We start from the raw sequence: 24740 nt of genomic DNA on the forward strand, positions 1-24740 counted from the left end.
CCATAAGTCATCACAACTCTTCATTTCCATCACAGAAAGAATGAGGGGAGTTCCAGTTTCAGCTCAGTGCTTATCCTCCTAGATCACCTCATGCATTCATGAATGTTACCATGGAGTGGTAAGACACCTCCCCCACTGAGAGCACATTCCACACGAGCTCGCAGGCGACATCCGTGGCATTTCTGGCACAAGTGCCTATCCTGGACATCTGTAGGGTGGCCACGTGGTCCTCCGTACATACCTTCTCAGAACACTATGCCATTACACAATAGGCCAGAGCAGATGCAGCTGTGGGAAGGGCTGCAATCTGTAGAAAGATATCATTACTCTCCGACTCCACTGCCGGGGACACGACTTGGGAATTACCTGATTGGAATACACATGAGCAAGCACTCGAAAAAGAAGAGGTTACTTACCTTGTAACTGTAGTTCTTTGAGATGTGTTGCTCATGTCCATTGCAAATCCCACCCACCTCCCCTTCGTCCGAGGACTTTGGCAAGAAGGAACTGAGGGGGTGGAGGGGCCAGCAGGGACATATGTGTGTGGATATGTACCTGGCTGGCCCTATGGATACTGCTAAGGGAAAAAAGCTCCGGGATCCGTGCACATGGCGCGCGCACACCTAATTGGAATAGATGTGAACAACACATCTCAAAGAACTACAGTTACGAGGTAAGTAACCTCTTCTTTACCACAGTCAAAAAAACCGCTGTGTTCTTTCGATTTAATTTCAAAAGAACATGGTGGCAGTCTAGACTCGGGAAGTTTTTTCGAAAAAAGGCCACCTTTTTCGAAAAAATCCTGTAGTCTAGACACACCCTCACTGAGGGAGGCTGCTCCAGGCTGCCTAGCCCAGCACATACACAGTGGCTCAGGCTGTCTTGTAATCTGAGCCTAGGTGGGAGATGCAATCAGGTAACATCTTTTGTTGAGAGGGGGCGGGAGCTGGACAAAGAGGGAGGCGGGGCTGCCTGCAGGGCTGGGACTGGTTGCTGGGTTTGTGAGTTAATATCAGCTGACTTAGGAATCAGGATGGAGGGCATCTAGCTGGCTTGGGAGGCTCTGGGCCCCTCTATTGCCAAAATGGATTGTACTGACTGCTCCCAATTCCTGTGTACCCTGTGAACCAATAAACCTTTTGTTCTGCCTGCTGGCTGAGAGTCACATCTGGCTGCAGATGGGGGTTCAGGGCCGGATGGCTCCCCACGCTCCATAAGAGGCTTCATGTATGTTATTTCCTTAAGCAGTGCTACTAAAGTTATGAAAATGATTTAAATGCCATCTCAGCATGGACTCAATATGGCGTTTTTTCTAGACCTGGTGGTATGGTTAAAGGAGGGGAGGAGTAGAAATAGTTTAAAGAGCAAGGAGTAGAAATAGTAGGTTAGTGGACCCTGCCATGAATAGAAATGGTTCCACCTCTTTCTTTCAATGAAAATTGTTTGAAATCTGGCTTTAAACCTCCCCCTGCTGTGACCATAATGCAAACAGTTCCTGAGTAGCAGTAATTCAACCATCTCTAGGGACAGGCATGCTTCAGGAGGGCAAACTCTGCTTTCATCAATGTCTGAAAAATAGGATCTACCATCCCCGTTTGGGTCAGGGTGCTGATGAGGCATGGAGGGGGAGGGGACAGGCAAGCCTGGAAAATTAAAATACCTGTTGATTTTATTATCTTGCCCTTTCCAGGCCCCTTGGAGGCTACTGCCTAGCAGCTTTGGCTGCAGCCTACCCCCTCTGCTGGCTCCAACCCCGGCTGCATTTGCAGGGCCCCCGCAGTTGCTTGGCTGTAAGTAGTGGGTTGAGGGAGGGGGGTCTGGTGCCTGCAGTCCTAACGGCTGTGCTGAGACATTGGGTGGGGAGGAGTGGGGTGCTACCCTGGAGGTCTCCAAGATGGGAAGGGAGTGTTCGGTTTTGTAGGAGAGGGTCATGGGTTCCTTTTCCCCCCTCCTACTCCTTGGATCTTCAAGAGGTCAGGGACTGCACCTGCTTTTATGTAAGGACCCATCCACTCCTCTCACTAGGAGCCTTTCACAGAGAGTAGTAGGACGCTTCATCACCTGTCAGCCTTCTTCCTCAGCCGCTGCCACCCTCATCCTCACCCACTGCCAGCCCCACACATCCCTCTCCCTGCGAGATCCCGTTTCCCAGCCCAATCCCCTCCCCCCTCGTCCTCCGCTCCTCCCTTTCCCTCCCCTCCTCTCCTTAGCCTTCGCCAGCCCATCCCCTCTCTCCTGCTCCTGCCTTCCCCCCGCTCCCTCCCTGCCGCCTGTCCCGGGCGCTCCTCGAGGAGCAGGACGCGCCCAGCCGCTGCTTCCTCCTCCCGCGTGGGGCTCCTGGGCACCGTCGACCTGCTGCAGCTCGCCCGGCGGGAGGGGGAGCCAGGCTGCGGCAGTCCCCTGGGGGCTCCTCTCGGGCAGTTCGGCCTCCGGGGGCTTCGGCTTTGAGCGGCGCCCTTGGCTGCCAGCCCCCGGGGCCTGCCGCAGGTGAATTCCTGCCTGGCGGCCCCGCTCTGCCCTCCCCTGCCAGCGTCGGCAGCATCCGTCTCCCCTCCCTCCGCCTGATGGAGAGAGAGAATGGCGGAGCGAGAGAAAGGAGCCACGTCCCCGGCCGGATCCTCTCCCTTCCTGGGGCTGCACCTCGCCTCGCCCCCCAATTTCAGGTACCGCAGCCTCCCCGCCCCCGCCCCTCTGTCCCTTTCCTGGGGGGGGGGGGTCGCTGCAGATCTTTGGCGCAGCCCCTTCCCCCCCCCCCATCGATCCCCGTTGTGGGCACAGGCTGCAGGCGCCTCTGCGCCCCCGGCCGCTGGCAGAGGCTGGGAGCTGCGGCGGTGCCCGTTCCCCACCGAGGAGGCTGGGCGAGGGAAGGGGCAAAGGCCGCCCCACCCCCTCCCCCGAGCGGGCATGCACAGGCTGTATTGCCGGGGCGGAACAATGACTGCCTGGGGCAGCCGGGTCCGGTCTCCCTGCCCCACAGCTGGCTCGGGGCAGTGTAACCCCTCCCCCGGCCAGAGGGTCAGGCCCCGTCCCTGCTCGGGGCTGCGAAGGAGCCGTGTGCCCTGGAACAGGTGGGGTCTGCGGAGAGCGCTCCTGCTCTCTCGGGCAGCCAGGCGAAGGCTTGCGCCCTGCAGCTCAGTGGGGAGGGCTGGGCTCTGGGCAGCACAGCGGCAATCTGCATGGTAGGCAGTGTTTTTCCTGCTGGCTTTGTGTGTGTGTTGTGGGGGAGGGATGGAAATGCACACACAAGCATCCCCTCTCCAACCCGAAATCTCGCCACAGCATCCTGGAGCACCCCCGACCCTGGAACCCTCCCGTTATATTCCCCTCCTACCTCCCACTCATGCTTCCCCAACACCTCCCACCCAACCATCCACACCTACTTCCAGTCATCTCCTCCCACACTACTTCCAAATCCTATTTCCCATGGAAGCCCCAGAACTGCCCCTATTTTCTCTCCCCCACACACACTTTCCCCAACACAGAAGACTTCACAGCCAAAAAACACACCCCCTTCCCCAAAACAGATTTCCTCCCCAGGAAATACTTCCTTCCTCCTTCTTTCCTCTTTCTTATGTCACCTCAGAGACCAGGACCCCTGTGTATGCTCCTAGGTACAGACCTGAAACAAAACAAACCCAGGAGAGTGTTGCAGATTTAGAACCGATCCTCTCAGAAATACCAAAAACCCCCATCTATTTGGGACATAGAGCCCTTTTAATTTGAAGGCTGTGAAGCTGTTCACAACATGGGCCTAACAGCTCCAGGCAGATGCAGGGATAGGAGCAGAGGGGGACAGCAGAACCTACAGCTGCCTAGCTGAGATAAGGATACAGGTAGGCTTGGGTGGCAGGATGCCTGCCAGTTTGACTTCTGAAGAGCTGAATTAGCAAAGGGGTGCACAGGGGGCAGCACCTGATATTTGGTCTTGCATAGGCCATGCCACTATTTTTCCTGTGATTTGAGGGGCTGATGTAGTTTGTTTTTCTGAAATTCTGAGCAAGTGTCATCTGGTTATCAGATGTGTGTTTCATGAATGGTGGGGCACTAAGCCTAGAACTGAGTCTGAGCTGGGTAGGGAGATGAGACCTGTACTGTATTGTATATACTTATACTGAGAAATGCTGTTATCAGAGGTTAATGTTTCACATGTAATTCTGTGATGTGTCTAGGAGTCTGAGAATTGGGGAAAGGGAATATCTGCCATTATTTTGAGGGGAAGCTGGCATGGTGTTTGGACATTGTAAGGCAGGGTGAGAGCCCTTGTGCATACTGTCATTAGGTTCTAGTGCTTCCTCTGCTAAACAGCTTTATGGGGCTCTGCAAAGAGTAGCCCACTCTCTTCCTTTTAGTTCTAATGCTGCCTATTTGAATTGTCTGAAGCCATTGCATGCAACATGGGGGCGTGTTGCATGCAAATTAAACAATTCAAGCTGCCTCTGGAAGGGTCCACCATGAGGAAGAGTCTCAGCCACAGAGCTGGATAATGTGAGTCTAGCAGCAAAGCTCAGCCTGGTCCCGTGACAGTCTCAGGCTTGCTGTGTGCTGCTGTCCTAGATACAACATTTGTCTCCTGGGCTCTGTCCTCTCAAATGTAAACAGCAACACCCAGGGAAGGAAGAGCATGGTGTCATCTCCTTCTGTTGTCCAGGTCTCCAGAAGTGGAGTCCAAATGCTCAAGAAGCAACTTTTAATAGGAAAGGGAGCTGGGAATAGTAAGACCTTGTATGGGGAGAAATCTCAGGGCTCTGACACAGCGGGGAGAACTCAGAGGTCTCTGAAGTTAGGGAAAATCATTCCAGGAGCCCTGAGTTTGGGATCAGGTTCCTGGGATTCATGGAAACAATTCTGACATCTCTGAACTTGGGGTGAATTTTGAGGACCAGAGATGATGAAATATTTACGGGTGTGCAGGGGTTTTGGACCCCAACCCTTCTCCACTTGTTTCCCCACCAGGGTGTTTTATCTGGCAGGTGTAAGCACTGAGGAGTATTGGAAGGGCATGTGAACAGAGCGTATCTGGTGTGACAGAAGACTTTCTTGATCTATCCTTATACTGTAGCCAACACAGCTCCACCATCTGTGAGAGTAGACCTTACACTCTTGGGTTGCCTGGGGACTTCCATTCTTGGCTGAAAAGGACAGCAGAGACTTCATTCCAGGGTGCAACATCAGATTAGCTCATTAAGTGAGGTGCTGAATGAACCATGAGGACATGTGAATACTGTGCTCCTGGCACAAAGGGAGTCCGATCCACATTTTCTGCTGCAATTCTAACCCCTTTTGAATGGCAGCACACAGGCTCCCAGCAAAGGACATGAGGCAGTGTGTGTCCTTAACATGGAAGAGAAACAACATTGCCAGCTAGCCCCAAAATAGTGGTGATGAATGGGCATAAGAAATTCTAATTATCTTTCCAGTGTGAAGGCCTGAAAAGGGACTAGGAAGCAACAATTTGGGAAGAGTGTGGAATGAGGTCCTTCTTTTCTAGGGCAGCCTCCTTGGGTCGTTACTTTGCCTCAATGGGGGATTGATTTAAAGAATCCTAGATCTTAAGAGATAGAAATGTCCCATTAGGTTCCATCTAATCCATTTGTCCCTTGGGCCCAAGGCAGGATTGGTCCCCACAGTCTGTTCTCCAGGGTTGTACCCACATGAGCTTAAATATCCCAAGCAATGGGGCTCCCTTCCCTTTTTTTAAGAAGACAGTCCCACGGCCTCACATACCCCACTGCCAAGAAGCTCCTGAGATTCAACTCTACATTTTTTCCCCATGGTCTAATCCTCTAATTCCTACTTCTACCCTGCAACAGGATGGTTTGCTCCCCTAAGGGCTAAAGTCCTGGGCCCAGTCAACCGTAGTTACTGAGGAGACACCTGATCAAGCTAATTCCCCTCAAAAGAGCAACAGGAAGCTACAGAAAGGAAATCCCCAGGGAGGCCAGTGGGGCAATGGAAATTGATAACAAGGGCTGCAGGAAGTAAGTAGGCTCTAGCAGAGAACACTGAGACCATCAGGGAACTGCTAAGAAAGATGTTGAGTGAGTACAGGGCTGTGGGGAACAGCTGGAACTTAGGGGGGAAAGTCCTGGACATGACCTGATACAGGAGTAAATGGGTGAACTTGAGAAGGGACTTTAAAATTTTAGTTAAAATGTTTATTAATTTAATAGACATAGACTCCAAGAAAGAGCAAGAATGGGAGGAGGATTTAGGAGTTACTGAAAAAGTCTGTTGGGGAAACTGAGGCAAGGGCCCCTTGTGAGGCCACCCTGAGGCCACACGGTGGTGTGGGACTCAGACACCTTATGCCATAGTCATTTGTGATAGAGATGGTTCTGGTTACAACTCTTCTCTCCAATGGGGTGAGTGGACTTAAGAGTAGATAAGAGGGACCCTTCTTTTTAGATTTGTAGTGAATCCTATCCTCTTCTACAGTGAGAGCAGCAAGATACCTTTCTTTGCAGTGTCAGTGTCTGAAACTTGTCCTGTCTCTTGCTGGATTTTCTAATTCTAAACTACCTGCCGGTCAGAGGAAGAAGCTGCAGTGTGGCAGCTAATAATTCTATAGTCTGTGGCCGTGTGGATGATGACCAGGTGGGCAGCCAGGCATGGAGTGTGTCTGGGACAGAATGAGAGCCCAGCAGGATGAGTTTCACAGAAGGTTTGGCACTAAAGCTCTTTGCCAGCCCTTTGGGGAAGGATTGTCCAGTGCTCATCCTTGAGCTGGGGCAGGAGTCAGGCTGCTGAAGCTACATTAATGCCTCCTAGTCTTTGCCCAGGGAGGAGGAGATAGAGATGGAAATGAGGGAGATGTTCACCTGACATTCTGTGACTCAAAGAACTCTCAGTTGACATAGGAGCTTCACTTTTAAAGCAGGAGTGGGGTGTAAAGCATTATGCAAAGCTCATTGCAGTTGGTGACCACAAACCTGATTGACCACAACCCTGCACCTTGCGAGGTCATTGTCACCACTGGGGAAAAGCATTCTGACTTGGTGGTATTTTGCCCCCACTGTGAACTGGTGTAAATGACTGCACAAGGTGCAAAACATCAATGAATCTGTCCTCCATCCTCAGCAGGGAAGGGCGGGGATAGTTGGCTTTAGCAGCGTGCAGACAAATCACTTTGTACTATGAGTCTAAGAAGATCTTGGAAGTTAACCAGTACTCAGAGACACATGCAAGACAAAGCTGGAGGAGCTGCTACAGTTTAAGGATGTAACAGAAGTGGGAGGTGGGTGGCAGAGATTTTTTGGCCCTGACACACACATACTTCCAACGTTCCTGATTAAAAAGTCATTGCATCAGTTTAGATGCTGGACAGCAGGGCACCTGGGAAAGCTACCCCCTAGAGGAGCTATTTCTATGGTTCAGGGAAGTTGAGAATACCTGAATTCCTCTGGGAGTCTGACTATAGCAGAGGGAGCTGGGAAGCATTCCTATTAAAAAGGATTCTAAAGAGAATGCGGTCTCTAGCAAAGGAGAATGAACCTCTTTGTATTTCCCCAGGAAGCTCAGGGAAGTCTAGGCAGAAGTGAAAATCAAGCCCTGTGCTTCTGGTTGATTTGCATGTGTTGGGGTGTCTAAGTAGCCAGCTCAGAGTTACTGGGCAGGGCACTTGTTGTTATACAAAATGAGGCCTCTCTGATATTTCTCTTCGGTTGCTGTGTGGGGGAATAGGAACTGGAACACAGATGGAAAGGTGTTTCCCTCTGAACTAATGCTGTACCGAATGCCCCAGTATGGTGCTAATTTGCAAATGGAACGTCATAAAAAGTCCTGACTGCTTCTGTTCATCAGAGATCTCCTAGCACTTTCATAAGAGTCAGAGTGCTAGCCTTTCTACTCTGGCCAAATTCCAGCTCAGGTCACTTGATTTTCCTCTAGGCTCCTACATTCTCTTCAGAGTTTCAGGTGGATACAGAGTTGTTGCTCACTTCCTTTCCTGAACTGTGGTATAGCATGGCTGTGTCACAGTTAATCAGCTTCCAGTTTCTGTCCTAGAAGTCGCTGCATTAAAGTGTCAAGTAAAATGACTTCTGGATGTTCGTGCTCTGGAGAAACATAAGTTGTTATTAAAATGCAATTGTTACCATTGGCTTTTGTCAACTGGGGCCTGTGGCATTTGAGGTGCTGATAGAAGCAAGATGTGTCACCTGCAGAGACATATTTGGAATTTGCCTTGCCTAAGTTACGGTCACCTCGGTAGGAAACTCCTGCTACACACAGTGTCCCTGTTAACAAAGAGACTGGCCTGCTGGGTAATAAAGAGATCTCTCCATGCCCTGAGGCCTGGTGCATTTGCAGGGAAGTGACTTGGCTTTCTGCTTCTTGGCCTTGCATCATGTGAGCTGTTGCTAGGAAGGATTTCAGCATCTTATGGGGGATTTTAATTACTTCTTCCAAGCTAGTGTGGATCTCTGCAGGAATGAAGGAGACCAACTGACATCTAGTTTTGAATGCAAGAGCACCACAGTCAGCTGTTAATACATCTAAAAACAACAAATAGTCTAGTACAGTGTTTCTCAAACTGTGGGGCTCTACGAGACCATCTCCAGGGGCTCCGTGAGATTGACAAACTGGAAACATCGATAGGTACAACAGATACAATCAGTGGACCGCTGGGGCTCCGCATAAATTTTTACACATGTAAAGGGCTCCGGAGCCCCAAAAGTTTGAGAAACGCTGGTCTAGTAGCAGCTTAAAGACTAACAATGTGTAGATGTGTCATGAGTTTTCGTGGGCAAAACCCACTACACCTAATTTTTGAATTGCTGCATCCCCTGCTTTTCCAGCTTTGGGCATTTCTGGGAGTGAAGGCTAATTTTATAACTCTCACACACACACACTTACTAGAGTGAGGTGGGATAAAGGAAGAGCAACTAGAGATATGATTCCCTCCTGGAATTCAGCTGGCAGCTTAATCTGCTGCTGCTGCCAGGATTTGGGTGGGTGTAGGGTTGGTCCATGAAATAATGCAAAGAATTATTACTCTCATAAAATTAATGGAAAGGAACATGTTTTAATATGGCAGTTTACCATTCTACCCACTCACTCACTGCCCACATCAGCTGGCATAAGCGCTCCTCTTGTGGTGTGGGGAAAGTCATGGACTGCCTGATATTCTTCAGGCAGAGAATGGCTGGTAAAAGGGACAACTATGAAAGAGTTACCTTTTAATGTTGGCATCCATTATGTATACTACCTTCATGCACTGCACAGCCTAGATCCGCTTCCTTGTTCTCCTCAGAATGAAGAAGCAGACACACCATATGGTCTAATGCTGTGGTCCCCAACCATTTGAGTTGCCGGGCACCAGGGGGCGTGGCCGTTCACCCACCGGGTGCCGGAGGGCAGGGACACTTGTGCGCCCGGGGGCAGGGCCCCCTCCACGGGCCACGTGCCCGGGGCCGGCGCTCCCCTCCCCCAAGTGCCGCGTGCCCAGAGCGCGGGTGGCCAATCTGCGGCACTCCCGGGGCCGGCGCTCACCATGTGCCATGCGTCTGGGGCCGGCTCCATGCATGCGCCACGTGCCCGGGACCAGGCCAGCCCCGAGCACTTGGCGGGCACACACAAATGCCCCCGCAGGCACCATGTTGGGGACCACTGGTCTAGTGCAGTGTTTCTCAATGACCAGTCTGTGGACCTACACTGTTCCTGAGATCTCCCTACTTGGGGAGAAGAAAGTTTAGGAAAATAGAAAGCTGGTCCCTGATACCAAAAAGGTTGAGAAACACTCGTGGACTGAGCATGCAGGTACTTTGGGTCCTATTCCTGGTTCTGAAAGGGAGTGTGATTGCAGACTGAACATTGGACTGGGCGTCAGGACTGTCTTAGGCAGGGATGGGCAATAATTTTTGACAAGGAGCCACTTCAGAAATTTTTGAAGCAGCCTGGGGCAGGGCCTCAGGCAGAAGGGGCAGGGCCAGGACACGTCTGTGCTTCCCCACCCACAGACCCTGATTGAGTGAGGGGAGTGGCAGGGCCTCAGCAGGCCGGATCAACTTGCTTGGCAGGCTGGATCCAGCCCACAGAGGGCCTTTGACACACCCCTGCTCATAGGTGTTGTTCCTGGCTCTGCTGCTGTGACCTTGGACAAGTCCCTTCTACTCTCTCTGCCTCAGTTTAACAACCTGTATCATGGAGTTGATATTTCCTTCCTTCTAACTGAACAGCTATACAGCACTGGAGAGGTGAAACATGCTGTGTAAATACTAAACATTATTGCTATCAGCAGGGCTTGAAAAATCCCCTCGCCTAGGGGGAATAGGAAGCTTCTCCACAAGAGTGCCTTCAACTTCTGCAGAATCTCAACTTTCATTATAACAAAGAAATCTTCTAGCCTACATAGTTGTGAGGAAAATCTTCAAGTCACCTGGGCGTAGGTGCTGACTTCTTGGGTCCACAGGAAAAAAATAGCTGGTGTTCAGCACCCACCAGCAGGCCCCAAATATCAACTCCTTCCCCTCCCCCACCCTGTGGCTCCTCCCCCCCCCCAGCCACAGATCAGCTGTTATGCAGCAGCAGGAAGCCCTGGGAGGGAGGGGGGAGAACAAGGGTGGAACTGCTTGGGGAATGGGGTGGAACATGGAGGGAATGTGGGGTGGGAAAAGGTGGGGTGGAGATGGGATCTTGCAGGGAAGTGATGGAGTGAGGACAGGGCCTGGAGCTGAGCAGGGGAAAAGAGAGAGTCAGCATCTGTGCATGTAAGTATAACTGCTGCAGTTATATCTATCAGAGTCTGCAGTCTAATGGCTCCAATGCTTCTGCCAGTGCTTGCAGTGAAAACTGACCAGAGCCATGGTGGGTTTGACAGCAGCTATTGAAACTTTTATGGACATCTGTGAAACTGTTGGGAATGAGGATTGTTTCAGCGAGGATGTTTCCGAGTGGGTGGGATAGGGAAACACGTAGAGAGAGCTCTCTCTCCCTTCACACAGCTGAAGGGACTTAGTATGTATCAGACACATACTAGCTGATATAAAAGATGGAGCTCTGAACCATTGATAATCTTTATCATTGCTCTGCAAGAAAATATAACATCATAGCTGATAAAGTTTGCAGATGACACAAACGTTAGTGGAGTGGTAAATAACAAGGATGGGTCAGTTACAGAGCAGGTTGGATCACTTGATAAACTGGACTCACTTGAACAACACAAGTTTTAATATAGTCAAATGTACATGGAGGAACCAAGACTGTAAATCATAGCTATAAGAAGGGGGACTAGATGCTGGAAGATAGCGATTCTGAAAGGATTGTGAGGTGATGATGGATGATCAGGTGAACATGAGCTTCCAGCGTGATGCTGTTGCTAAGACAGTGACTGTATGGGAATAATGAGTTAGATGTGAGAAGGTGTTATGACCTCTGTATGTGGCATTAGTGTGAGCACTACTGGAATACTGTGTCTCCTCTCTTGGAATTCACACCTCCAGATCAGCTACTAGAAGTGGGCCTCATCCTCCCTGATTGGATCAACCTCGTCATCTCCAGCCTGATTCTGGCCTGCATATTATACCTGCCTCTGGAAATTTCCACTACATGCCTCTGACGAAGTGGGTCTTTGCCCATGAAAGCTTATGCTCCAACACTTCAGTTAGTCTATAAGGTGCCACAGGACTCCTCACCGCTTTTGCAGATTCAGACTAACATGGCTACCCCTCTGATACTTTCTTAAACCATCTGCTCTATCTTGACCAAAAGTAATGGTCTGATGCAGGAGCCACTTGGGGAAGTTATATGGCCATTGTTATTCAGGAGGTCAGTCTCAAGAAGACTATAAGGCTTCCTTGTGGCCTTGAAAGTGGAGTCGAGGGACAGCTTCAGGGAAGTCTCACCTCTCATTTCTCAGCAGCTGGAATGGGGTTGGTGTCTCACTGGTCAGTGACCAGCCTGCATCTGCCCTTTGACTTTAACTTAGCATATTTAATTTTTTAACTCCTAAGACTTGGAAATGTTACCAGCTACTTCAGAGTCAGGGGATGGGAAAAGAGAGAGGGGGAGGTGAGAAAATAAATCAGAGAGAAAATGGATGGGAGGAAATATAGAAACAGAGTCTGAAAACCACACAGGAAAATATTCATCATGATTTATTAGAAAAGCAAGGAGATGGAAGGGGGAATGGAATTAAAGGCAGATAGATTATGTAAATTACACTTCTTAAAGGGTGTTAAATAGAAATGTTTGTTCATTGGTAACATCTTACAGTTCAGTGCAATACCCAGGAAAAACTATACATAGTTAATTGGTTTAACTTGCAAGGTGGGTGGTTTGGGGGTGTGACAACACAAGGATTCTGACCTGTCTAATAAGATTAGTCCTTGGGTTAGGAAATTTGGTGAATGTTTCAAGCCAGGATGGTTGCTCTCCCTGTGTCAGGGTGTTGAAAATCACATGGACTCACTAGCAGCAAGGGGTATGTCCGTTATGATGCTTCCATTGGGCAGGTCTCACCTGTTCCTACTAAGTTTGTGGAATTGAATGCTTGGTTACCAGAGAATCTGTTTCTGTTTTCCTAACTCCCCTCCACTCTCTTAAAAGCTTGAAATAAATCAACAGAGGTACTAGCTGTGCTCACTGCTGTCCTGGATCTCGGCATTGCCAGACCCTGGGCAGAGAGACTATACCTAGAATGGACTGGAAGAGAGGCTGGAAGTCTGGGGATTTAGATCATTTCTGAAAGTACACGAAACCAAGCATCCCCACCTTGTCCTCCGCACACAATTTCATGTGTGTATAAATGCTGCAGTGACCCCTTTAAATTTCTTTTTCTGGATGAAATTATAGTTCTCTCCTTGCCAAGTAAAAGCTGATGACTGCCCCCTTTCCCATCTGAGACCGTAGTCCATGAAGAGGCTGAATAGACTGCAAGGGACCTTGCAAGGACAGGAGAAGGTGGCTCACCGAGCTGGTGTCTGTTAGTGACGAAGAGGGGGGAGCTGGAGCTGCTATTGAGCAGGAGTCTGGCTGGCTGGGAGACTCAGCAGCCCAGGCAGCGCGCAGGGCCTGGCACCATCTCAGCTCAGTGGGTTATTTTTTTTCCAAGACAGCTGATTGTATCTATTTTTAATGAGCTCCCCTAGACTGCGCAGTGGGGAGGCGGAGAGTGGCGCAGGAAGCACCGGGCTCTGAGCTGGGGGAGGCAGAGGGGCAGCACACCCAGAGCTCAGCTCCCTTATGCCTGGCTTCTCTCCCTGGGAAGAACTTCTTTGGACTGTGGCCCTGCAACCCCAAGGAACGGGTTCCTTTTAAATGCAGCTGGCCTTGAGAATGGAGTCAAGCACAGAAGAGGAGAGCTGGCTGGAGGATCAGTGGGAGAAATGGTAGGGCACGGTGGGAAGGGAGGGCTGGGGAACAGTCAGGCCTCCTCTCTTTCTGCCTGTGGTGCCTGCAGAGCAGGAGAGAACTAAGTACATACTTGGCCCATAGTCTCTATGCTGTGTGTGGGGCTGCATGATAGCTGGGCACTGAGGAGACCAGAGCAGCCAAGACTGCTGTTTCCTCCCCATCGGAGGAGTCATGGGCTCACATGCAGAGAGCCTCCTAGTGCCGGAGGCAGGAGCAGTTGCTGGAAATGTTTGTTTTAACAGCAGGTGGAAAGGGTAAGAGCAGTGTAGCCTGCTTGTGAAAGGGGAGTGTTAATCCGGGAGCTTCACGGAGAGGGAGGTCTGAAGGGTTTGGAGATCCTAGTGCCCCCAGGTAATTCCTCCAAACCCTGGCACAGCATCTCTGCTTCCCATGGCTGCCTTCAAACCTGTGGGCTCCCTGGTGCCAGGCCATCAGGCTTATGCCTTCTGCACACAGTGCTGAGCCCTGCCCCAGAATGAGAGCTGAGCTGCAGCTGCTCTCCAGCCATCCCACTGGGCAGTCCTGGAGCTGCTTTGCCAAGAGGTTCTGCAGCATTTGGAAGGGGGGGGGGGCAGCCACAGCCTTTTGAGAGGCCTTTCTGAGAAGTTGTGGGTCTTGCAGAGCAGAACTGGGCCCTTACAACAAGGGGATCTCTCTGTCAGCCTGTGCCCCAGGGCCCTGACAGCAGTACATGAGAGAATGATCATTAGAGGCAGATCCTGTCTGACCCTGTGTAACCAGAGAGGGAATTGATTCATGCAGTAAAGGTTCCTTGCTAGACTTTTTCTCTCACTTCCTATAGAACAACAGGCTGAGGGGAAAGCAGCCTAGGAACATGGGGTCTGATTTCCCCCTCTCTTGGCACCTTGTACATCATTAGCACCCTTGCAAACTGTGTGTCAGATGCCTGCAAATGCCAGCAATTCATGCTCATTTTGTCCCAGTGTAATCAGTGATACCAGGTGGCTGTAAGGCAGAGGAGCCTCAGGCCTGTGAAAAGGAAGCCCAAGAGAGGGCATCTGTTGAAAGCAGCTGGGGAAGCAATGCATATGCTGACCCCTGCACTATAGATCAGTCATTTAGCTGAGGGACTCTGTGCTGCAGGCTCTTTTCCTGAGCTCCTGTCTGCTCTGTGCAGACAGTAAAAGACCCAGAAGTTTGCTCCACTGCCCTTGGCCAAAATGGCCTCATCCCCACTGCTGGATGCTGGCAGGAGGCTGCACTTGAGAGGGTCCCTGGGAAGGGAGTGAGATCTTTAGAAATATCTAGGAGAGGAGATTACTCTTCCCACCTTTTCTTCCCTGTCTCTTTAGGAGTGAGCAGGTCAATATGCTCTACTCTAGACATAATGCCATCTGTTCCCTTGAGGTTCTTCATAGCAAGAGGGAAGGATGTTTCTTGCTGCTGCCTTGATATCTCAGGGGAACTAAGCAAGGACATGATTGGGGTAGGGAGGGAAGGTTTCTGCTTTCTGGCACTATAACTCTAAGGGGGACACAAGGAATATAAAAAAGACCCCTGGGCACGGATGCTGCCTGGACATCCAGGATTGATGAGGATCTGAACACCCATGGAGGATGAGATAGGCCAAGGATCTTTGAAAGGTCGTTCTGAGAAGCTGTGAATTATGCGAGTTATCCCTTTTGCCCTTCCCCACTTGCATCACCAGGAACCTGACCCGTTCCACTTCCTGCTCTTCAAGATCCCAGCATGGAATATTTTTATGGATAATAGCATCTGCAATGAGCTTGTTTTATTTTATATATATATATATATATATAAAACAACAACAATAATATTTCCATCCATGTTGAGTTTTTAGGGCATAAGCCAGCCAATAACTGCCAGAGGTTAGAAAGAAATTTCCCCTGTGGGCAAATTATTCCATAATTGTACACTGTGGGGGATTTCTTGTACCTTCCTCTGAAGCATTTGGCACTGACTCCTGTCAGTGTATATTACTGGATTAGATGAATCCTGCTCCATCTCAGCTGAGCTGATGCTTCCTATGTTCCTAAGATTGAGTTTTATACCTAAAGGTTAATTCTCTGATTCCACAAAGGTGTGCATTGTTGGTGGGAATAAGCTAGGAGAATGCAGATTCTTTCTGACCCCTCTACTTCCTTCCCCACCTCTTTCCTACTTTGGGACTCCTTGTAATTTCCTTTGTTTGCAGGGACTAGTATGATTTGAGCCTAGGTCCAGCAGCTCTGTGTACAGTAGCTTTCTTCTCCCTGGAAGCCACAGGGCCCTGCCTGGAGAGCCTCAGAAAATAGCGTAGTACTTCCCAGAGTAGGTAACATACTGATCTTCCCAGAAGGGGTCTGGCCACTGCCTCCCCACCAACGTACTTCGCGAGGCTGCTTTCTGGGCCCTGTTGATGAAGAGCGATGCTGCAGGAATTCAGCAGGGGCCCCACAGACAAACAGAATTCGGGGAGGGGGGTGGGTAGAAAGGTTGGAGCTGGTGTAAAGCTGTACCCCCATTTGAGAAGTACGTCTCACAAGTATTCCCATTCTAGACCAGAGAAACTGCCCTGTAATCCCTCTTTCCTAGCAGGGCTGCCAGTATGCACCCCATAACACAATGCAACTTGTGTCACACACTGTCCACCCTTCCCCATGGGCCAGTGCCCGGAGCTCCGTGGGCGGATTAGATCTGTTTGGCAGTAACTAATGGTCTTTGCCTCCGCCAGGCTCACCCATGACATCAGCCTTGAGGAATTTGAGGATGAAGATCTCTCTGAAATCACTGATGAGTGTGGAATCAGCCTGCATTGTAAGGACAGCCTGGCTCCCCGGGTAAGGATGTCAACTGTCGGCGGGCGGGCGGGGTTGGAAAGAGGAGCCAGAGATCTGGGAGAGGCGAAGTTGTCTGATTTTTGAGTACGCTGCTGCAGCTTCTGGAAATTGCAGGTTCCAGCTTATGGTTTAGCTGCTTAGATCAATATGGAGCTTGACAGCTGGGTTCTGGCCGTATCGGTCAGCTACGTCTGCATGGACAATAAGGCAGCATCAGGTCATGTGGCTAAATGCTGTGGACTACTCTGTGACCAGCACAGATCCTTTTAACTCCAGCCCTGTGGAAGTTTCTCCCCATTTGCCCCTGAAACAGATTCCATTACTACCAGCCCAAAGGAGAGCTCTTCCAGTCTGATCCTATTGCAGATCTTGGCACCTAAGAAACTCCATGTGAAACCTCCCAAGGGCAATCGGTAAGCTTCCCCCTGCTGGCCTTGTGGTTCCAAGGCACCAAGCTCTGGCGGTTTCTATCAGCAACACCATGACTAGGCCACCATTCGAGCAGTTCTCTCTCATTGGGGAATGGGGGCTGAAGTGAAAGGTTTGGGAACAGGCCAGGAGATGTGCTATGGCTGTGCCTTCGCTCTATTTCATTTCTGGAACAAGGTGCTAATGAGCTAGCACCTGTAGCTAGAGTAAACCCCTAAGAACATGCGAAAGGCTCCCTGTCACCTGGGAGTCTTCATGCTGATCTGGGCAGAAGCTCAGGGGACGAGTGTTTTTGGAGGAATTCTTAGGGGAATTTGAAGGAGGAGAGAGATTTGGACAGATAGTGACAGAGGAAGATAGGACATGTCATACATGATGAGACCAGTAACCCTTGCAGTAGAATATCCTGTCTCTTACAGTGGTGAGTACCAGGCACTTCAGAGGAAGATGCAAGAAACCTTGAAATGGACAATCAGTAAGGTCCCTGTTGCTGGGGGAAGCTTTCTCTCTACTCCATGGCTATGTCTACACTGCAGGCTTCTTGCGCAAGAACCGTTTTGTGCAAGAGTTCTTGTGCAAAAGGTCTTCCACAAGAGAGCATCCACACTGCCATGTGCTTTTGCGAAAGAGCGTCCATGACAGTGTGGACACATTCTTGCGCAAGAAAGCTCTGATGGCCATTTTAGCCATCGGGCTTTCTTGCGCAAGAAATTCTTGTTGCCTGTCTACACTGCCTTCTTGTGGAAGAGCTCTTGCTCAAGAGGACTTATTCCTCATGGGGAGAGAAATAACTCTTCCGGAAGAAGCCCTGTTTTCCGATGCTGTACTGTAAATGTACTTGCACAAGAGCGCACGTGCAGTGTAGACATCTGGCAAGTTTTTGTGCAAGAAGCCTGCAGTGTAGACGTAGCCCATCAGTTAGTGGCTAGTTCAGCTGATTTATATTCTTGATGTGTTTGTAACCATAGCTAACATAACTCTGGCTGTTCCCATTAGCCATTTAAATTTGAATCCTTTTTGAGTCTCCATTCCAAGCATATGGGCACAGCAAGTGAAGAAGCAAATCTAAGACCGTGAAAGGGCTAGGATAAGCATAGCGTAGGGGCAAAAATGTAGGTGGTGGGTGAAGGGTAATATTCTGTCGGAATTTGTAGGTGGGTGAGGAGCTGGGATCTGATGTGATAGGGAATGGGGAGCCAGTTGGAATGTTTGTCGCATAGGTTGATTTCCAGTATCATAGTGGGCTGTCATGAGAGAGACCTCATTGAGGATATGTGGGCTGCACCAACCTCAGCTTTGAATCCCCATTTGTTTGGCAACACAGAAACTTATCTGGGTCTGGCTGAGGACAAAGATGCCCAAGGATCGGCCCAGATTTGTTCGTAGCCTTATGCAAGCAATAGCAGAAGGCATGCATAATCAACCCCCTCCTTGACTAAGGGTCATTTAGATCTCACTTGTTCCTGGATACTCAGGCAGCAGCTGTGGCTATATGAAGAGTGCTCGGACCTTTTTGATCTGGACCAGGAGCCCATGGCATCCTGAGATGACATTGCTGCAATGCATTCTTCATGGGCTGCACTTTGGGAGCATGTGGGACCTGGCATTGGTGCAGAATGCAGCTGCCTATTTTATTAAGCTGTGCTTCAGAAGGAGCACATTGCACAGATGGTAGGGGATCTCTGCTGGTCAGAATTCATGTCCAGGTGGAGTTGGAGGTGTTGCTCTGTAAGGGTTAGATTTTTTTCAAAGCAATTTAAAGGCATAGTGGGGTTTTCAAAAGCATTTATGGAAGTTAGATGCCTACCCTGCTTAGATGCTTTAAAAAATCCTGTTTAAATACTGTTGAAAATCTGACTAAGTCAGCAACATAATCTAGTGAGTGGGCCACATGACTGGCCCTCCTTCAAGTGAGCGGACTGCAAATTTGTTGTAGCAAAGATGGTCTTCCAGGATAGGGTAGTTTTTCCGACAGCCCTTGCATACCTATAATTTGCAAGATGTGCCGATTGAACTGGGCAGCGCTTTGATTGGCTGCAGAGAGCCTGCACATCTCTAAGTCAATGTTGTGTGCAATCAGTACACACCTCACTTCACCTGCCCTTGCTTTATGTGCATGTCACTTTAGTAATATTGGTAGGGGAAAAAACCCTACGCAGATGGAAGCCAGTGGAATCTGGCAACACTGCACCATGTGCAATGGTAAACAAAACGTCTTTTGGGCCACACACAAAACCCGAATGGGCTGCATGCGGCCCTTGGACTGCAGGTTGCCTACCACTGCTCTAAGTGTTTTGGGATCTCTTTAGCAGAGCGCAGCCTCTCTTCATGGGTCCTATGGCTGCTGAGATCTGCAGAGGTCCTTGAGCTTACAGCCATCTGGCTAAAATGGTACGCAGCTAATGCAGTGGGTGGTTCTGAGAGTGTTCCTTAGCTTTGAAACTGACCTTCATTTCTCCTTTGGTCTGACAGAGCCAAAGTTGCTTGACCCTCAAGCCATACTTAAAGGCTCATGTGTATTTCTCTGACCTTTGGGGATGGGTGGGTTTTTATGATGTTTCTGGCAGTGATGGATAAAATAGTAAGGCAAGTCTTGAGCATTTCCTCCTTTATATGTTTGAACTAAAAATTGTATCCATTCCTATAGTCAAAAGGCTTTGTAAATGTTCTGTTAACCCTATTCTTGGTGCAGGAATTTATATTAGCTGGAATCTAAGGAAGTGCCAGCTGTGCTACTGTTGATTATACCTCAGCAAGGAGTTTGCCATTACAACATGTTGCCTTGCATAGGTTCTCAAGTGCAGGTGAATGCAAGGAAAGAGGATGCAGGTTGGAAATGTTTGATAGAAGGGACACTGACTGCAGAGAGGAAACAAGTAAAATAAAAATGACTATTCTGAAACCTGTGGATCTGCAACATCTAAATCACTTAGCAGCGTTAAACATTCTGGGAAATGCTGACAAGCAGTGGAAAGGGTTCAGACTGCTATTTGAACTGTCTGTGAAAGCCACAGGGGCCAGTACAATGGAGGATAAGTGGAAAATTGCATTGGTTTGGGCAGTAGGAGAAATATAGGATGTTTACAGTGTCTTCCATAACAAAAGGAAGAGAACTTTGAAGTAGTACTATAAAGATGTAGAAATGTAGCTGTTGTAGTCTGGTGCAGCTGAAACAAAAAACAGGACCGTGTAGCACTTTAAAGACTAACAAGATGGTTTAATAGGTGATGAGCTTTCGTGGGCCAGACCCACTTCCTCAGATCAAATAGCGGAAGAAAATTGTCACAACCGTATATACCAAAGGATACAATTAAAAAAATGAACACATATGAAAAGGACAAAATTTCAGAACAGAAGAGGGATGAAAGGGGGGGAGGTAAATGTCTGTGAGCTAATGATATTAGAGGTGATAATTGGGGAAGCTATCTTTGTAATGGGTAAGATAATTAGCGTCTTTATTCAAATTTGCGTGTAAAGTGTCAAATTTATGCATGGATGACAGTTCAGAGGATTCTCTTTGAAGTGAAGTCTTAAAAGGTCTTTGAAGCAGGATGCAGGTAATCAAGTCATCGAGACAATGTCCTTTCTGGTTGAAATGGCAAGAAACTGTTTTTTCTTTGTGATCCTGTCTGATATCTGTTTTGTGGGCATTGATCTTTTGGCAAAGTGTCTGAGACGTTTGTCCAATGTACTTAGCGGACGGACACTTTCGGCACACAATTGCATAAATTATATTTCTGGATGTGCAGGAATATGTGTTCTTGATCTTATAACTCACTTGGTTGGGTCCAATAATGGTATCAGCAGAGTGAATATGTGGACAAAGCTGGCAAAGGGGTTTGTTGCAAGGGAAGGTACCAGGGTTGGTATTAGTGTGGTATGTCCTGTGGTTGTTGGTAAGAATCATCTTGAGGTTAGGTGGTTGTCTATAGGAGACTATGGGTCTGTCTCCCGGAGCCTCTCGGAGTTTAGTATCCTGTTCCAGTATAGGATATATATATATATCTGTTCTGTTCTGAAATTTGATTTGTCCTTTTCATATGTGTTCATTTTTTAAATTGTATCCTTTGGTATATATGGTTGTGACAATTTTCTTCCACTATTTGATCTGAAGAAGTGGGTCTGGCCCACAAAAGCTCATCACCTATTAAACCATCTTTTTAGTCTTTAAAGTGCTACACAGTCCTGTTTTTTACTATAAAGATGTGAGGCTCTTTCTATCTTTAGAAAACATGTTCCATGTGAAAAATGGATTTTTCCGAATAAAGAGTCAAAAAGAAGGGAAAATGTTCACTGTAGCATTAAAATTAAAAAGCAAATCTTTTGAAGTTGGATTATTGGGACTCCATCATTAAAGAGTGATGAGTTTGGGGTTCCAAAAATAAAAGAGATGCATGAAAGGCAACAGAGGGACATAGACTTGATATGTGAAAAGGCAGGGATCAAGACTTTGTAAAGTACCCAATGTTTTTGCGTGGCCAACCTGAGACACCTGTTGCACAGAGGATGGGTCCTCTGAAAATCAGGCCAAGGTGTTTCAAGGTGGGAACCTAACAGCACTGGCCACTTTACAAAATCCTGATGGTGAAGCAGTTCTTGATGGTGTTCATTTGTCATGCAGTGAAATGACCAGAAAAGTAAATGCAGGCTAGCAAGGCTCACTGCACCAGATAGGTGGGAACGAAGGAAAGAAAGAAGAAACAGGGAAAGAAAAACCATGCCAAACAAGGAAGGATGTAAACAACATGATAGCTGTATACAACATAGAGAATATATCCAGTATTGAGAAAATATCCAGGATATTAAAGTGGGTGCTAGTAGTGAAACCTGTGAGTAAAATTGCCCAACACCTGAGATTCTATTTGTGGTCACTTATAACTTTACCAAACTTTACCCATCTGGGCTAAAATTCGTCATGTTGGAAATCAGCCTGAAAGAAGAAATTTTCCAAAAACTTTCAGCAAAAGCATTTCAATGATTGCTTGGAAGAAGATTACAGAAAAAATGTATTGTTTTGCCCATTTAAAAAAAAAAGTGTAGTCATTTTGGTGAGGAGATCTAGTGCCTCCATTGACCTGACATTTGTCAGGGCGGTCCTGACATCCAGAACTTGACTTTTTGCCATCCCCAAGAAGATCCACCCAAATTTGGTCAAGTTGTAAGCCTCTAGAAATCAGTGAGCATAAATTCAATAGAGACACGCTAGAGTTTGGCATCTATAGTCTCTGAATATCTTGTGCATGCTGAGAATGCTCCAGGCCCTCCCACAAACCTCATGCGCGCTAACTGCTATGCATAGTCTAGCTCTGGGCTACAGGGACTGAGCAACACCTTCCCTGCAATTGTTCCTCCTGTCAGCCAGGGGCCAGGGTGTCCCAGGACTTGAGAAGGGAGAGCAGAGAGACTGTTATGTGCTCTTGCTTCCCCAGCTGGCACCAAGGCAGCATGGGTGATGAGGAGGACACAATCTGACCTGCATGCAGGGCGATGAGATGTGGGGGTGGGAGGCAGGAATGGCAACCAGTCTGAAGGACGAAGGGAAGAGCAGAGGAGTGGAGGTGCTGACTTAAAATGCTGTGCACTGAAGGAGGCAGGGACCCATAGAAATAAACAGCACGTGATCGTGTATGTAAGGTAGGTGCCATAAGGTATATCGCCAGGGTGCCAAATTAAGGTTCCACTGACAATTCCTAATTTTGAGTGCAGTGCCTGACTTTGAATCTGAAATGTTTTCTCAGAGGAGTGTTTTGTGTGTCATGTAATGTATGTACACATTAAATCCGTAAAACCACTGTGCAAAAATGTGCAGGTACAGCAGGAGCATGCATTGGTTACAGGTGGAATTTGAGAATTCCTGTAGGGAAGGGGAAGTGAGCAATTCATAAGTATAACTAAGAAAGGCAGTCCCAGCCAAAGAGTTTGCAGAGCCCAAGGCAGCATGCTGCACCACGCGGCCGGTGGCTCCCAGCCAGGGCAGTGAGTGATCAGGTGGGCACTGGGCAGCATGGAGCCCTGAAGGTGTGGGGCCCAAGGCAACCTCCTTGCTGGCTTTGCCCTAAGGCTGAGCCTGAAGAAACGAACTTTCTACTCAGAAGAATGGCTATGAACAAATGACCTGCTTGGGACATATACAATCACGCCAGGAGCATAAGTGCATGTAATGATAGAAATGGCAATAGAGAGGTTTAAAGGAAGTATACAGCTTGAAAAGTCACAGTTGATATAGGGCTTTCAGATACAGTCCCAGTCTTGGGAGAGGTAAGACAGTAGAACAAGCGTTTGTAGCAGCTCATTGAAGAAAGCAACCTGACGTTTCTGTACATAGATGCTTGGCTTGGCCAAGAGGGCGTATAGCACAGAGAATCAGAATAACAAGTAGTAAACTTGAACTGCACTTGAATCAGGAATTCAGGAGAAAAGTCTGTTGTACATGTCAGCAGATATGTTCTTACAGACACCAGAGAAAAAGCTGAAAACCATGACAGACAGCAGCATTATTCATAGAGCAGGATACACAACAGGCAGGGTTCACTCCTTAGTAACTGTTGAGTGAAAAGGGAGGCAAACTCAAAACTTGGTGCTGACCCAAAAAGAACATCACAAGGGGAGAATTACATTTGCCACAAGGAAGAAAACATTTGCTGAAATGGCAAGAGCCAAATTGTTTGGCAAATTGGATTCAGCAGCTGGGTTTTGGCAGATACTCTAGACATAAAACTTTGAGATTTGCACTTTCAGTGCACCATTTGGCTGTCTTGTGAGGTAGCTTTTCAGAATATATTTGGCACCAGAAAGTATTTCGTTGCACAATGTCCCAGATGCAGAAATGTTCCTCAGGAGCGCAAACATACATTAATGCCATTATAATCTGGGGCAACTTCCCTCCTGAACTTCAGGAACAACTGCAGAGGGGACTAGAAACTACAAGAAGAAACCTCAAAATAGGGCCCAAGTATCCATTTTGAGTTACTGAAATCACCTCCTGAATAGAGAAGCGAACCAAAATTCAAGAAATAGTGACTATGCAGAATGAGACTGCAAGGCTTCTTGTCTTAGGTGGGTACAAGCTTACTCATCTAGGCACCTTAGACAACTCATCTAAGAAAATGCTGTCACAAAGATACAATGGAGCTGAATGTTGGAGTAGGACAGAGTTCAAGGATTGGTAATATGTACTGACTTCAGCACTAGTGCTGTAATACTTCCTCACACAGAAAAGTTCAAACACTCAACAGATGTCTCAAAAGGAGACATGGAACTGAATGGCTGCCTGTCACATATGCTGCAAGAATGATGACAGTGTCAGAGAATTTGCATATCAAAAGAGCCTAGGCCTTGTGTATGGCTGTACAAAGTCTCTTGACTGTACCTTTCAGAGCTGAAATAGACCATAAACCAGTGGCTGTGATACCTAAAAGGAGGTGGAGAATTACAACTAAGGATTTAGCAATTACTGGCATTGTCTAGTAGTTGCCTACACACTAAAAAACCACATGTTCCACAAGGTGACCAGGAGCAAGCAGTGGATAGTCCATGTAAACTTGATGATAAAAGCCTCATGCTTCTATCGCTAAGAATGTGGGATGAACTGGAAAGAGGAAAATAGATTAAAGAGGAAACACTGCAAGGAGTAATAAAAACTATAGGTAATGGATGTAGAAGTCCATACCTCTCACGCTCCTGTTCCCAACATACAAGTGCACGTGTACAGAAAGGTACAGGAACAGTCATTTCTATGGATCATTCCTTCCCAGTGAATCACTAAGCCAAAGAGAGCAACATAAGTCATATTCTGTCCGGAAAGAGCAGTGACACTGACAAAATGTTAAGTGTGTGTGGAACCTGCTGGAGCTACAGAGATGTACAGTGGAGAAAACAGAGGACACAGTCTGATTTAGATTTGTTTGTTCTGGAAGAAAACATCATAGATGATTTTTCCAAAGCTCAACACTTAAACGTATCAAACTTTAGTGCGATCTGGCTCAGGCCCATTAGATCAAGGTTTGCATATCAGGGAATTCCATAAAATGCCAACGTTTGTAGGAATGGACAGGGCACCACCTCTGAAAAGTGGGGAATTCTTGTTGAAATTCCGAAGTTTCTGTAAAGATAGAGATGAATTAATAGAATGTAGAGTACAGTGAAGGATCCGCTTGGCTC

General features: G+C 48.1%; 1 protein-coding gene across 4 annotated transcripts in view; it reads left to right on the forward strand.

The window, feature by feature from the left end:
• Positions 1-1881: 1881 nt before the first annotated feature.
• The window catches only part of MAPK8IP1 (mitogen-activated protein kinase 8 interacting protein 1), a 53381-nt gene continuing 30522 nt past the window's right edge, over positions 1882-24740 (forward strand). The window contains exons 1-2 of one of the 4 annotated variants that reach the window (XM_006124502.5): positions 1883-2663; positions 16046-16151. In XM_006124502.5, the coding sequence (XP_006124564.3) occupies positions 2578-2663; positions 16046-16151 (192 nt within the window). In that variant the 5' untranslated portion in view covers positions 1883-2577. Of the gene's footprint in view, positions 2664-16045; positions 16152-22013; positions 22215-24740 lie in introns of those variants that run through there. The other 3 variants (XM_006124503.4, XM_075927566.2, XM_025185347.3) reach the window with 3 other exon arrangements.

This window comes from Pelodiscus sinensis, chromosome 5, assembly GCF_052426305.1.
Source record: "Pelodiscus sinensis isolate ZL-2025 chromosome 5, ASM5242630v1, whole genome shotgun sequence".
Taxonomy (NCBI): Eukaryota; Metazoa; Chordata; order Testudines; family Trionychidae; genus Pelodiscus; species Pelodiscus sinensis.